Below are 14,886 nucleotides of genomic sequence, written 5' to 3'. Positions count from 1 at the left end.
CCCTATTCTATGCCTTGTTTCATAAGACTCTGTTATATCCCTTCTCAAAATTCTCTCATTGACAATTTTCATAGATTTCTACTCCTAGCAATACAACAATATTGGCTAAGGAAACATAATGAGTATATCAAATAAAACAATTATTATCTATAAAATAATTCAGCTAAGTATATTGTGAGTTAACCACATGAGAGTAACTAAGCTAAGTTCTAGGGCCAGACTAAAAAGTTTTGATGCTTGCCTTCATGAAGAGTGTATCTTAGTAAAACTGATAATAAATAAGTAGCACTGTAGCACTGTCATCCCGTTGTTCACTGATTTGCTCAAGCGGCACCAGTAACGTCTCCATTGTGAGACTTGTTGTTACTGTTCTTGGCATATCGAATACGCCATGGGTAGCTTGCCAGGCTCTGCTGTGTGGGTGGGATACTCTTGGTAGTTTGCCGGGCTCTTTGAGAGGGACAGAGGAATTGAACCTGGATCAGCCTCGCGCAAGGCAAACGCCCTACCTGCTGTGCTATCACACGAACAAATTAAAAATAAAGGAAAGTAGGGAAAAAAGATGTTACTAACAATAATACAGTTTGGAAGTAATGGGGCACGTAGGATTTGGAAAAACTGAAGATAGTGTACAGGCTTCTTGGGAGAGTTATATTAATCACTTTGATCCTCCTCTATTCTTTTATACTGAAAGGACAAAACTTTCATCCACTCCTCTTTTTTGTTAGTATAAGTATATTCATAGCAATGTAGGAGGATCAATGTATAGGAAAAAAGAAAGAAACTTCTTGAGAAGGCAAAATGCATATGTAGGCAAGTTTATATGATATTTATGATGGTTTATTAAAAGCTCTCTTGTTTAAAAGTGCACTAAAATAGACTAAAAGAATGAGTCTCTGAGCACTGAAATATAGATTAGCATATTGATCAGTGTGGATAGGTTACAAAATGTACTAGGAGACACAAATATCTTCTACCATAAAAACCAATGAAATAGGAAGCAGTAATAAAATATCACTTTTATTTATTAGATACAATTCTAATCAGAACCACTTCTTTTATTCCTGATTTATTACCTACTATGTTTTCATTTTCCTCTGAAAATGTGGTAATTGTTCATTTATGTGACAGAATCAGAACAGGAAAATGGAAACATCACAAGAAAGCGGAAAAAGAGTTTGAACAGGAGGCTGGCATTTGGGGAAAAAAATATTTATCACAGAAGACTCAGTACATCTCTTTTATTCTCCACTCGCATGACTCATTTAAATGTGTTAAGGTCACAAGATATTTGCTCTTGCTTTCTGTCTTTCTGTTCCCTCTTGCTTTCCAAAATATAAGGAAAAATGAAGAAACCTTTGCTGCCTTTTATGCTGCATTGGATGAGCATTCTGGCTGAGTCAGAGATAAAGGAACTCACAAAATACCCGATAACTATGCATCCCACTCACTCATTCAGTGTTTATTGTCTCTCTGCTAAAAGAAAGGTACTCTACCTCACGGTGATTCACTAATAAAAATTTTTAAAAAAGAAAAAAAAGAAAGGTACTCTATTAGGTATTATGCACATTATGAGACATGCTTAACTGTCTTTGTTCTCAAGATGTCTCTACTCAATGTGACAGAGGAGAAATATGAGTATCAAAAGTCCCACCCCATTTTGCAGTCAAAATGATCTTAAACTCTCTGAGTACTTGTTTGTACCCAAAGGATAAAGGGTCAAATCTTCAAGTCCTGGAAGGAACTACCTGATCTTGTCTCTGACTACCCATGTATCCTTATCATGCACACAGGTGTCTGCACTTCAATGGTTCTTCATACTCACTTCTCCCTGGTCAGAAAATCCCATATCCAACTGACATTTATGAATCCTTCAGAAGAAGCTCATCTACCACTTTATTGTAGAGACTATATTGCTTTTTCTTATAACTATAAACCCTTGGTCATAAGTTCTCTTCTTCACAATTTAACATAAATTGAGGACATTTATTTGATTCATGTCCATATGGATACCTAGATGCTACATCATCTAAGGTTAGGGACCTTATCTCTTTTGTTTCTTATTATGCTCAGCAGATAGTATGGATTTGGTATGGATCATTTATTCTCAAAACTTTGACAGCTATATAAATGGACTTAATAAGTGAATAACAGAATTAATAAATGAATAATTCGATTTAATAAGATTAAGTAATTCAATTTAGTAGATCTAGTAAGTGGATACTTCAATATAGAATGAAAAAATGACTAAAATGCCACTGGAATTTATAAAAGGAAAGAAAACATATTTGTCACTCATCTGCAGCATGCCCTGTGGATAACACCAGGGAGATCAAAACAGTCCTGAAGGAGAAGACTGTACTAGAGTTGTGCTTAAAGTTCATAGGTGAATAAATTGATGGCAGAAAAATGGGTATGAATGGGTAGGAATTGGTACAAGCATTAATTTAGGCATTGTGTTTTTGCAACTCCCAACATATATGCTTTTTTCAAAGAAGAGTTTATATGTGAAGAATATATCTAAATTAAAATAGATTTCCCTTCTGTGAAAATGAAGTAACATCTATTTAAGTAGAAAGAAAATTTGTTTTCTTTGAATATAGCATCACTTATGTTTGAGTACATACACATTACATTTCCATGTATATGTGTAGATTATTTTATCATTTGACAGTCTAAGCAGTTTATATGTTACATTGCTCTATTCTCCACAGAACAGGTATAATTTGAATAATATGAAGTATAATACAATCTAGCTTAAAAAGCTCTGACTTGAATAGTCCATATAAATAAATTAAAGTCTGAATGAATATGTGAAAGTGGTGAACCATTTTTATGAGCCTCAACTTTTTTAATCTGCAAAATAAGTAAAAGAGTATCTACTACACAAGGCGGATAAGAATAACAATGCACTTTACTAAGATATATATTTTATAAGCTCTCATATAGATACTTTGAAAAAATACTAAAAAATAATATCTCAGAGGATAAATTAGCACGCTTAGGAGATTTACAAGGTATATACTTTTTCTTTCCAACCTCCTATATTATCCAATACATCTTCAACAAGCCTATATTGCTTCTATAATTCAAAAATAGTCATTCATACAAGCTCTTTTCAAGTGGTAAAGTATGAAAAACTAAGTTACTAAGCTATGTATTTTCTTTGCTTGTTCAAATTCTATTTGTTTGACTTTGTGTCTCACAAAGAAACATGGAAGAAAGAACTTCCGGGACACTGGCTGCACCAACTTGGGTATCTTGACCCTAACCCTGTTCAGGAACAGGTGGGTAATGAGAATTTTGCTGGCAGGAGCACAGCAACCCTGGTGACTATCTTCATCTTTTGGCAACTTGGCTGTTCAGTGTAGTCGTGTGGAGGGTGCAAACTGGATGCTTAGAACATGCAATGGTCTCTTGAAGGAGTTTTCATTCATCCTATTACACTGTTATTTATTTGAGCACTAATTACTCATAATTAAGTGTATGAGTTTCCTACAACTGCTATAACAAATTTCTATAGCCTCCCTGGTTTAAAATAACACAAATTTATTATCATATAGTTCTGGGAGTCAGAAGTCTAAAATAAACTGGTAGACTGTTCTCTTTGGACATGAGAGATTAGGAAATATTTGGAATTACCTATTCCCTGATATTTCCCAATCTCTAATGTCTCCCAGCATTCCTTAGCTCATCATTTTGGTCTCTTCTTTTACTGTCACACCTTTTTCTATGACTCAAAGGTGACGTACTTCTCTTTAAATTTATAACTACATGAGCCCACCCGAATAAGTTTAAACTCATAAGCACATTTCCTTTTGCCATAGGAGATAACACATTTATAGGCACAGAGATTACAACACAGGTACCTTTGAGAGAGGCAGTATTTTGCCTACCACAAAACCAACTTGTGACCACTATCCCTCCACGTTCATATTTATTCACATACATAAGACAAAACCTGGAAAAAGAACTTGCTCATCATGATTTGAAAATAAATCATTCATATTCATTGTTTACCTTTGCTCGGGATCACACAGCTTTGTGAATGCGTGACACAGTTGCAGTAGCTTGAAACTTTTATTCATAAAAAAAAGATTACCAAGACATCATTTTCCTTATCATCAGGATGCTGTTATACTGTGAGCTTTCACTCACCTCTTTCTGTTTTTTGCCCCGGAGAGCCACATTGCTGGTGTTGTTGCTTTCCCGGAGGGAGTCGACAGTGTCTCCATAGAGCAGCTTGATGGCCCTCACCAGTCGGGCACAGGAACGGCTGTGGTGCAAGTAGCAGTGTGGATGGCAGTAGTCAACGTGAGTGCAGATGAAGCTTTGCTGATTGCACAGCAATATCATGACCTGAAACACAAAGCTCACTGAAATCAGCAACCAGACCATCAACTCTAAACATTTACATAGGCTAGATGATGAATAGTCAGAAAGTCAACTTTGCCCGATGGGTCTTGAAACCACAATGGTTGAGTAATTCCCACAAAGGAACAAAGAGGTAGGCTGAGAAGCTATCTCAAAAGGCTGGGGTACATGCTGTGAGTGTAGGAGGTCTATGTTCAATGCTTGGCACTGCATAATCTCCTGAACACTGCCAGCAGTGACTGACCCCTGAGCACCTCCAGGTAGGGTCCTCAAGCAAAACAAAATATAACACAGAGCTATGACATGTTATGTATCGGGTACTCTTTTTCTCCCTTCATTTACTTTGTCTGAGTTTATTCAAAATAAAAGATCGAAAGATTTTCAAAAACCTAAAAAAGTTATTGTGGAGTATATGATTTCAGAGCATTGTCAAAATGAATATTTTAGCTTGAAGCATATTAATTTCTGGCTCTTCTGTTAGACAAGAATCAACTATAAGAGCATAAACTGGTGCAAAGTTCAGGTTATGGATGTTTTTTTCCTATGTTAAATATGAAGACATTACTGCTTCTTCCACCCTGGTTTATAACTGATAATTGGATTTCAAATGCCATTGAATAGAGATTCATTTAGTTTTGTACCTCCCCTCCCGCCCCCCTACCTTTGTTTCTGGAACAATTCTATCACTTCACTTGGGGCTTGATCTGGCTTAGATCCTCACTTTGTCTAGGCTTCATAAGTGGGTTTCCAGGAAAGTACTGACTTTATTTGTAAGATGTGATTATTTAAGGTAAGCAATGAAGGACCTTGAGTTTATAATAGCCCTCATAAAAATACAGTAGCATTTTTAAAGCCATAAATTGAGGCAAAAAAAGTATTCTGAATGCTTCCATTTTTTAACAGTCATTATATTTTTAAAAAACATTCTGAAGAGATAGTAAAGCAGGTAAAGCACTTCCCTTACATATGGCTGACCTGGGTTCTATCCCCAGCTCCATATACAGTCCCCTAAGCACTGCCAGGAGTGATCACTGAGCACAGAGCCAGGAGAAAGTACTGAACACAGCAAGTATGAATTGAAGGTGGAAGTAATCTGGAAATCTACCATTCAAAGCTGTTTTCTTATGTATGTGCCTTTGGTAGATAAAGCTTTTAATATAGTTTCCAATAATACCACTATCTGGTATTGAATACTTTTCAATCCTCTTTCTGTTATTTATGGGCTGGTGCGATGTCTTGCTTCTAACAGAAGTAGCAAAAAACAGCACAGGTGATTATATTTTTATGATTAAGTTGCATAAGAGACTTTGATCATGACGGTTTCTCCCTTACTGCTATATTTTTGAGGAAGGGCACACCTGGCAGTGCTAAGGGCTTAAATCTGGCTCTGTGCTCAGGGATCATTAAGATGGGCTTAGGGTATCATATGGGGTGCTGGGATGAAACCAGGTTGAACATACGAAGGGGAGCACTTTACTCACTGTACTATCTCTCAGACCCCCATACCATACTGGTTTTGGTGAAGTTGACATTTTGGAAAGGCTCACCTGGCAAGAAAAAGAGAGTGGCTACTAGAAATTGAGGTAATCAGTTAAAGATTCCACTAAGGATTAAAAATTCTATCAACAAACCCTTTATTTGGAAGCAAACTGTTTCTTTGTCAAGTCTTCACATGAGATTTCACCTGCATCTTTTCTTTTTTATTGAATCACCATGAGCTACAATTACAAAACTTTCATATTTGAGTTTTAGTCATACAATGATCGAACACCCATCCCTCCAGCAGTGTACATTTTACACCACCAATGTCCCTAATATTCCTCCGCTTCCCCATCCCATCCTTCTTCTACCTCTGTGGTAGACAATTACCCTTTTACTATCTCTCAACTTATGGATATTATGGTTTGAAATACAGATTATAGATAATAAGAGGCCATCATGTTTGGTCCTTCATCTACTTTCAGCACACATTTCCCATTCCGAGCGATCTCTCCAATCATAATTGACCTAGTGATTCCTTCTCTATTCCAGTTGCCTTCTTCCCCAGCTCATAAGGCAGGCTTTCAACCATGGAGTAATCTTCCTGGCCCTTGTCTCTGCTGTCCTTGGGTATTAGTCTCATATAGTGATAGTTTATATTACACAAATGAGTGCAGTCATTTTATATCTGTCTTTCCCTCTCTTTCTGACTCATTTCACTTAGCATGACAGTCTCGACGGCCCTCCACTTGTAAGCAAATGTCATGAGTTCATCTTTCCTAACAGCTGCATAGTATTCCATTGTGTAGATGTACCAAGGTTTCTTTAACTGGTCATCTGTTCTCAGGAACTCGGGTTGTTTCCAGATTCTGGCTGCTATGAACAGTACTCACCTACATCTTGTCTAAGATGTGTTACATATTTGTGTTTTCTTTTTCTGGGGGTGGGCATACCTGCCAATGCTCAGTGGTTACTCAGACACAATGCTCTGGGTCACTCCCAGAAGAGCTGGGGAAACCATGCAGTTCTGGGACTTGAACTCAGGTAATCTTAAACCTCAGTCTCATGCATACAAGCATGAACACTAGCCCTTTTTGCTATATCTCTCACCCCAAAATGTGAGCATTTGGATTAAATAACACTTTACTGTAAAAGAACAAATATAGCCAAACAACTCCCAGAAGGGATAGAAAAACTACATGGCTTTAATCATATACACCAAATCTATGTTCCAAAACAACTTCAGGTGTGTAACTATTACCAGTTATTTATTTCAAATATATAAATTTCACTGACTTTTCACTTGTAGAGTATTTTAGAGGGCCTTTATAGGACTTCTAAGATGTTGGCAAAGTTTCTTTTCTCTCATGATAATTACATAAATGTGCTGACTTCATTAAAATCTATTGAGTTGTAACCATAGCCTTTATATACTTTTTGATATCTATGTGGGACTTTACTAAAAATTGCTTACAATAGCTGCCTCAGAGATTCTCAAAATCATCGAGTTTTGGAAACCCTGAGCGTGAAGGCACTGCACCACAAACTCTGAGAATCATTGTGCACCAGATAGTCCTTAGGTGACCTGGTCAGGATGAGAGATTAGAATCTGAGGAGATGGAGACAAAAAAGTGCAGATGTAACTGCCACTTAAGGAAAATGCACTGGTTCCTTATCTTTCTCTTTACAACTTCTTTCATTTCAGATCCAACCTTAAAAGCTTATCTATACCTGCAGTTTCCTTGGGATCACTTCCTTTCGTGGCCTCTGAATAGCCCTTTAAGAAGTGTCTTCCTCATTTTGGCATCTCCATGCCTTGGTCTTTTTATTTGAACTAATACACACCCAAGACTGACAGCAGAATCTTGTTCTCACCCTCGGTGGTTATGTATATGAAACTGAGCAGGAAGCTGTGCCTGGGTCACTAAGACTATCTTGGCCACCAACTTTGCATATTCCCTCATGACTTTCTCTGACTTATGTTCACACACACACAATCCATTTAAAAAAAGACCCGGAGTCTGATTTTAAATTGAATAATGATCTAGAGAATACCAAGTTAGTGGGTGTTGAGAAGTGCAGATAAAATATCAGCCTTTTGTGTTTCTTGAAGGCTAAATTAGGCTGCTGGTTTCAATATAATTATCTATTTTTCCTCAATGTGCCATCCCGAATACCAAGAGAAATTCACCCCAGGCTCTTTCTGAGATCTTTACTTACATGAAGCCATGACATGTTCCTGTGGTAATTTTCCTCTGTACCAGCAGTACTTATTCCTTCTGGCTCAATGCTGGGCTCGCTTGCACTCCAAGGACTTCCTTCTTCAAACGAAAAATACCAAGAAAAGTTGCATTATTCCACCTCCCTAGAGAGCCTGTTGAAATGGCACAGTGCCCCATGCTTTTCGGTCCTAGGGCAGACTACCTTGGCCCAGTGGGCAACAGAGCATAACACTCACTGTAGTAGAGGAATATTAATAGGAGCTTTTCTTTTCACCACCAGTTGAATTGTAGAATTATAAAACCATGAATGGTCTGTAAGAGTTGGCTTTCATTTTGAGACAAGGGAAACAAAGAATCAAGTTTCTAAGCTGTTGAGATGAGCAAGTTATTGGTTGAGTATTCCCAGATCCATTCCAGACTGCTTATACCTTGCACACAAGGTTAAAAGGGACGCCCACCAATCTGCAAGGCTTACATTGTGTACTATGGTTCTTCACTGTTATGGTCACAACTTGTACTGCTGATCTTTACACCACCTGGTTTTAATGCCTGAGCCATTTAAGACAGATGGGTACTGGAGAAAAACTAATGATGTTTGGAAGCAGTGTGTCTAGTTTTGGACAACTCATTTGTCTGATCTTTACATTGTGGTTAAAAATGAATGCAACATCTTTCAAGAATTTACTACTTAGTTTATTACACAGCAAGGCTTTGTTATCAAATAAAAATATTTCTGAAACTTTTCTATGATAAAACTAAGCATCTAACCTAGATTATTTGACTCCATGGTTAAATTAATTAACTGGAAAAAAATCATTAAAAATCTTTTTCGCTTCAAACCAATAAGGTGGTTATAGCACAGACTTGCAACAGAAGAAACCAGAGTGTTTTTCTTATTGTCTACTTAAAAGTAAACTGGCTCTTAAGGAATTAGATGCATAAATTAGCTATTTTTAAAGGTGAGGGTGGTAGGTGTAGAAACATATCCTATTTAAAACTCTCCTTGATGAGATATACTATTCTATTTCTCAGACTGGAGCAATGATTTATCAACATTTCCATGTCTAACAGATAGGAGAATGAATGTTCTATTTTTCATCATATAAGAACTGAATGACCAGGACAATGGTTTCATTTTTTTAAAATTTTGGACCATACACAGCTGTGCTCGTCTTTTTTTTTTCATTTATTTATTTTTAATTAGTGAATCACTGTGAGGGTACAGTTACAGATTTACACATTTTTCTGCTTGTGTTTCCCTCACACAATGTTCGAGAACCCATCCTCCACCAGTGCCCATTCTCCACCACCAATGAACCCAGTATCCCTCCCACCCCCCAATCCCATCCCCCCACCCTGCCTCTGTGGCAGGGTATTCCATTTTGTTCTCTCTCTCTCCTTTTGGGTGTTGTGGTTTGCACTAAGGGTATTGAGTGGCCATCGTGTTCAGTCTCTAGTTTACTTTCAGCACGCATCTCCCTTCCCGCGTGTGCTCAAGTCTTATTCCTGACTCCGCACTCAGGGAACACTTCTCACAGGCTTGGAGAACCATATGGAGTGATGGGAACCGAATCAGGTCATTAGCGTGCAAAGCAAGCACTTTATCCGCTGTACTAACTTTCTGAATATGCTTCAGTTTTGACCTAACAGTTCAGTAGAGGGAGCTGATAAGTCCTAGTCAAAAGCCTATTTTGTTTTCTTATCTACACAGGCAATGCTCAGGTCCAACAGAACTGAGGAAATGAGAGTCTCTTTTGAGTCTTACAATGATAGTTTACAACTCCAATGCTTTGATTCTATATAGAGCTCATGCTTAGGTATTTAACGCACTCTGTAATTATTTCCTACTTTATATTTGGAGCATCCCTTTAGCATAGTCAAGGAATAAATAGAATTATTCACATGGATAGTTGTAGAACCCAATTATCTGCAATGTTAACTGGCTTGCTAAAAGGTGAATAAAGGTCAGACCAACACAGTCTTTCCTCTGACATTTTGGTGGTTTTTACTGTGAAATAAAACTTTTAAATATAGAAAACCTTCATCTAGCTGATCCCAAAGGAATTTTAACATTTCGCTTTCAAGGTCCTGACCAGAAGAATGGATTCCCCAACATTAGATTAAGAAAAAATAAAACTAAAAGGCAATCATTCTTGTCACAAAAGCATTAAGCATTCTTAGCCAAATGTTTACTCTATATCATCACCACTCAAGTGGTGATCATAACAGTATTAGCTCTACTGAGAAGCTTGTCAAAAGGAGCTGATCCCAGGCTCCCAGCTCAAACTTGCTGCATTAGACTCTGCATTGGAATGATTTTTCCCTGAGCATCATGCTTGAACATTCACGTCTGAGCTGCACTGCTGCAGAGGGGAGTTTTTTAGACAGAGTAAGAAGTCTCACCTAAGGTTCTGCCTCCATCTCTGGACATGTAAGAAAAAAAGACATCAGCTCTTTCAGGATATGGACCCTGCTTCCTACCCACCATGTCCCTGCACACTCCAGTCCGTTCTTTTTAATATGCTGACCCTGTGAATTCTGGAAAATAAACCTTCACCTGGAAACTGAGTTTCTTTAATTTGGAGCAGGCAGGTAACTCCCATCCTGATATTCCTGCTGGAAACTGTATTTAAAGAATAAAATTGGGTTTTCCTCCCTTAGATTTCCCTTGCCAGTGTTAAATCAAAGATTTATTTAACCCTTGATACCTAAGAAGCCTCCTTCCTACCGATGGGATGAGCTGAGTGGCATAACTGAACAAGGCACTCCTCCGAAATCCCCAGCAAGGTAGCTTTTATAAGCAGGCAGGAGACTGGGATCATCAGGAAGAGCTGGCCTGGCTTCTTTCTTATGCATATAGATCACTGGGACTGAGAACAACTGGATCTCTTTCTGGCTCAGAGTTTATGAGCACGAGTGTGGTCTTATAACAACAATACCTAGGACAGCTCACACATTTCCATCAAGCTGTTGCTTGATTCCGTAAGACCACAAACCATTGTGAAAACACTTTGCTTTTGAAACAGAACTTCTAGAATTCTAGACAGTGTCAACCCTTCATGTAGACCCCTTAATTTTGGAATACCTCATTAAGAAATAAAAACAAGGGGCACTTCTCTCTCCGACAGTCAGCAGTGGGTTCCACTCAGCTCAGCAAAGGCACTCAAGGATCTGCTTTCAGTGGGGTGCTTTGGATGAGCGTGAGCATGGAGTGGTTCCATTTTCAGGGCACCCACTGATTTCATAGCATCCTCCTGGTAGATGTGAGTCCAAATGTTGCAACACCCTGAGCAACCTTACAGTTTATGTATACCAAGAGGCACATGCATTATTCATCTTTAGTGTTCCAGAAGAAACAGTCACCAGTGAGGAAAATAGAAGGTAAAGAAACATGTTTAGCTCGAAACCTACCTTTCCTGTTAAATTACAAAACATTCCTTTCCTCCCATACTCACACAAATATCTCTTCCTTTCCTTTCAAACTTCTGATATTTTCACGTACTGATTTTTTTAATTTATAAAGTGCCATTGCTGAGATGAGTGGAACCCATGGCTGACATGTTTGCAATAGTGTTAACTTTTGTGAATTTGATGTACAGTGTTATCACACCTCACCACCACCAACGTGCCTCAGACCATCCATCAATGTCCTTATGTTATCTAGTTCACCTCTTCATTTCCCCACCTCCCAACACAGACACACACACACACACACACACACACACACACACACACACATACACACACGACTTCCCATAGCTTGGTAATCTCCGTTTTGAGATTTGACATCGTTTGTTGCTGTGTACTACATTTTGTCTCTTTATGTACCAGATAAGTGAGATTATTAGGCATATAGCCCTCTTCCTCTGGCTTATTATTCTTTTTTTTCAAATGTGGCTTATTATTCTTAACATCACATACTGTTTGTATAAGGGTGGGGTGAAGAGTGTAAAGTCAGTATCAAGAAGATGTATGTTCAGTAAATTTGTTTTCTTAAGACATGAACAAGATATCTAATTAAGGCAACTTATTAATATGTTTTAAAATTCCAGTTAGGAAGATTGTATTTTAATCTTAGGTGTCTCACTCACAGGACAGTTTGTATATGAACAGAAAGAACTTGTAAAGCTCTATACAAAGTTAATTAAATGTGTATTTTTAATTTGATATAAAGGAGCTCATAAGAATTCTGGTCAAATAATACGACAAGTTTATTTTCTGGTTTACTCTTGTGATTAAAATAAGCTAAATTTATCAGTACTCTACTACCAAAAGCTCATGAGGCTCTCTGAAAACATCTGGATAGAATTCACATTTAAACAAAAATCTTTACAACACACTTGGGTAAATTCCACAAAGACTATAGACTAAAGACTATAGACCATGATGCTCTATTTTAAATATAGCACAAAACTCATCCACTGCATTTTTCTGTATTATTTTTAGACATGGTTGAGACTTCATGACCTACCTAAAATACATTTGAAAGAGAATATAATTATAATTTTAATGACAATTTTATGTGAAAGTAGATAAGGATGTGGAGAAAATTATTAGACATACGATTTTGTTTTTTGTAGAGGAATATCCAGCATTTTTTGTTTGATTTCTGATACATTTCAGCCTTCAAGTCTATCAAAATTGTCATGAATTAAGGTAATCTAAAAGAAACTTAATTTGAGAATCAATGCTATCATCAAAAACAATTGGAAGTATCTTTTAGCACTGAAAATTAATGTTCAGAATTACTGCATTGGTTATTTACAGCAGTTAGAAGCCAAATTTGGCATTATCACTTGAGATTGCACCGCATTGAATTTTAGCCTTTATCTCCATGACAACAAGAACTAGTATGAAAGAGAAACAGATTCCTCTAAATTGGATAAAGTGTCTTTTTTTTTCTCATCCATTTTATATTCATTTAAAAGTCCTGCTGGCTTTAGACTTAAAAACACTGTAGGAGTTTGAAAACTCTATTACCTATTGCCTGGACTAATGTAACTCCCCTTTCCCATTGCTATACTTTTCATTATACATAAATCATAAATGCACATATTATATTATTTTTCTAGTCAGAGCTTGCTAATGACTCTCAGACACATTGAAAAAAGAAATAAATTCCTACCATCTCAGACCCCATATTTACTTGTCCTTGGGCTAACTTTCTCATCCCACAGATTACCATTCTTTCACCAGTTCAGTTACAACCAGGTTGGCCTTTGTGCTTTTCACTATTGTATCTGGAAATTTCTTCCTACGCTATTAGCATAACTGACTTTTCACAGGTCTCCACTCAAATGTTATTTTGGTTCCTTTTTCTAACCAGTTCATCCTACTTTATGTCATTACCAATTCTTTCACCCTATTTTTACTACTTATTTTGAGTTGAATGTTCAGTATGTAATGTTATTCACAATTACATTAACTATAAGCTAATGAAAACAAAAACTTATGTGGGAAACTTTCTTGTTGACTGTTATGTTTTTTAGACTGTAGTAGTGCTTGGTATATATAGTAAGTGTTCAGTATATCCCTGTTAAATGACCAGACAAATCTTGATCTCTGTATTTTGTAACAATGTCTTAGTTTGTTTTGAATATAGGTGAAATAATTTGTTAGACGTGCTAGGAGATTTTAGGCAAACTCTAAGAATTATTTAATGTTAGTTTTCCTTGGTAGAGTCATGAGTTGTCTTAAAATAGCTTATTTTTAAAACTTACGTTTTTAGCTTTTATATAAACAGATGGTGTGAAATTTTAAATAAAATTTTAATAATTTAGTTGAGTCCCTGTGGTCCCCATTTCACAATGATCTTAGCAGCTGGTATCTGCTTGTCAAAAGGGACTAGGGATTATTTAGGAATATTGGGAACAATTGTTGTCAACTGTGAATATGTTTTCATTTCACTTGATTTTCAGTCCCTTGTTCTTCACTTATTAAAATATTTCCTATATTAACTATCATTCTATGAGAGGAAAAATGCTAAGTATTTGTGTGTTTGAATAAAAAGGTAATTTATGTAAATGATAATCATGGAATTAAAATATTCTGAAAAAATAATCTAATCTTTTTATTTTTAAATTGGCATAGATTTCTTCTCCTGATATTTAGCCATTTGGATTTGGGAATTTTTTATCCTCTGGGGATTGAACCTCGGTCACTCATGTGCAAGGCAAGTACTTTCTCCTCCATGACATCACTCTGACGCAATACAATTAATCTTTAAATTTTATCCTTGGTGGAGAATGGGCACTGGTGGAGGGAAGGGTACTTGATAATTGTATGACTGAAATGCAAGCGCGAAAGTTTGTAAATCTGTAACTGTACCCCACGGTGATTCACTAATAATTTTTTTTTTAAATCACTGTCACTGTCACTGTCATCCCATTGTTCATCGATTTGTTTGAGCGGGCACCAGTAACATCTCTCAATGTGAGACTTATTGTTACTGTTTTTGGCATATCCGATACCTCACGGGTAGCTTTCCAGGCTCTGCCGTGCAGGCGCGATACTCTCGGTAGCTTGCCGGCTCTCTGAGAGGGGCGGAGAAATTGAACATGGGTCGGCTGCGTGAAAGGCGAACGCCCTACCACTGTGCTATCGCTCCAGCCCCTTTTAAAACAGTATGATGCATTATTAACTTTCTGATGATGCAGACGCCACTGTAATGAAGAAGAACATGAAAACTGCCAACTTTGAGTTGAAAAGTGATTAGGAAATTTGTGAACTCAAAACTTAAAATCTTAAGTTTTGAAAAACCTTGGCTAGTTTGTTCATGGTTTTTCTGGCTGCCTTGTTGCTCTTTGTTGAA

The 14,886-nt window shown here is 37.1% G+C and overlaps 1 protein-coding gene across 10 annotated transcripts in view; it reads right to left on the bottom strand.

The window, feature by feature from the left end:
* The window catches only part of UNC80 (unc-80 homolog, NALCN channel complex subunit), a 253,774-nt gene that overhangs the window by 105,109 nt on the left and 133,779 nt on the right, over positions 1 to 14,886 (bottom strand). For all 10 annotated transcript variants that reach the window (XM_055123362.1, XM_055123368.1, XM_055123366.1 and 7 more), the window contains exons 27-28: positions 8,074 to 8,174; positions 4,159 to 4,359 (exon numbers count right to left, since the gene is read on the bottom strand). In XM_055123362.1, the coding sequence (XP_054979337.1) occupies positions 4,159 to 4,359; positions 8,074 to 8,174 (302 nt within the window). The remainder of the gene's footprint in view (positions 1 to 4,158; positions 4,360 to 8,073; positions 8,175 to 14,886) is intronic.

Source organism: Sorex araneus, chromosome X, assembly GCF_027595985.1.
Source record: "Sorex araneus isolate mSorAra2 chromosome X, mSorAra2.pri, whole genome shotgun sequence".
Lineage (NCBI taxonomy): Eukaryota > Metazoa > Chordata > Mammalia > Eulipotyphla > Soricidae > Sorex > Sorex araneus.
The sequence above is the reverse complement of the archived record's forward strand: the minus strand, read 5'-3'. Positions and strand labels throughout refer to the sequence as shown.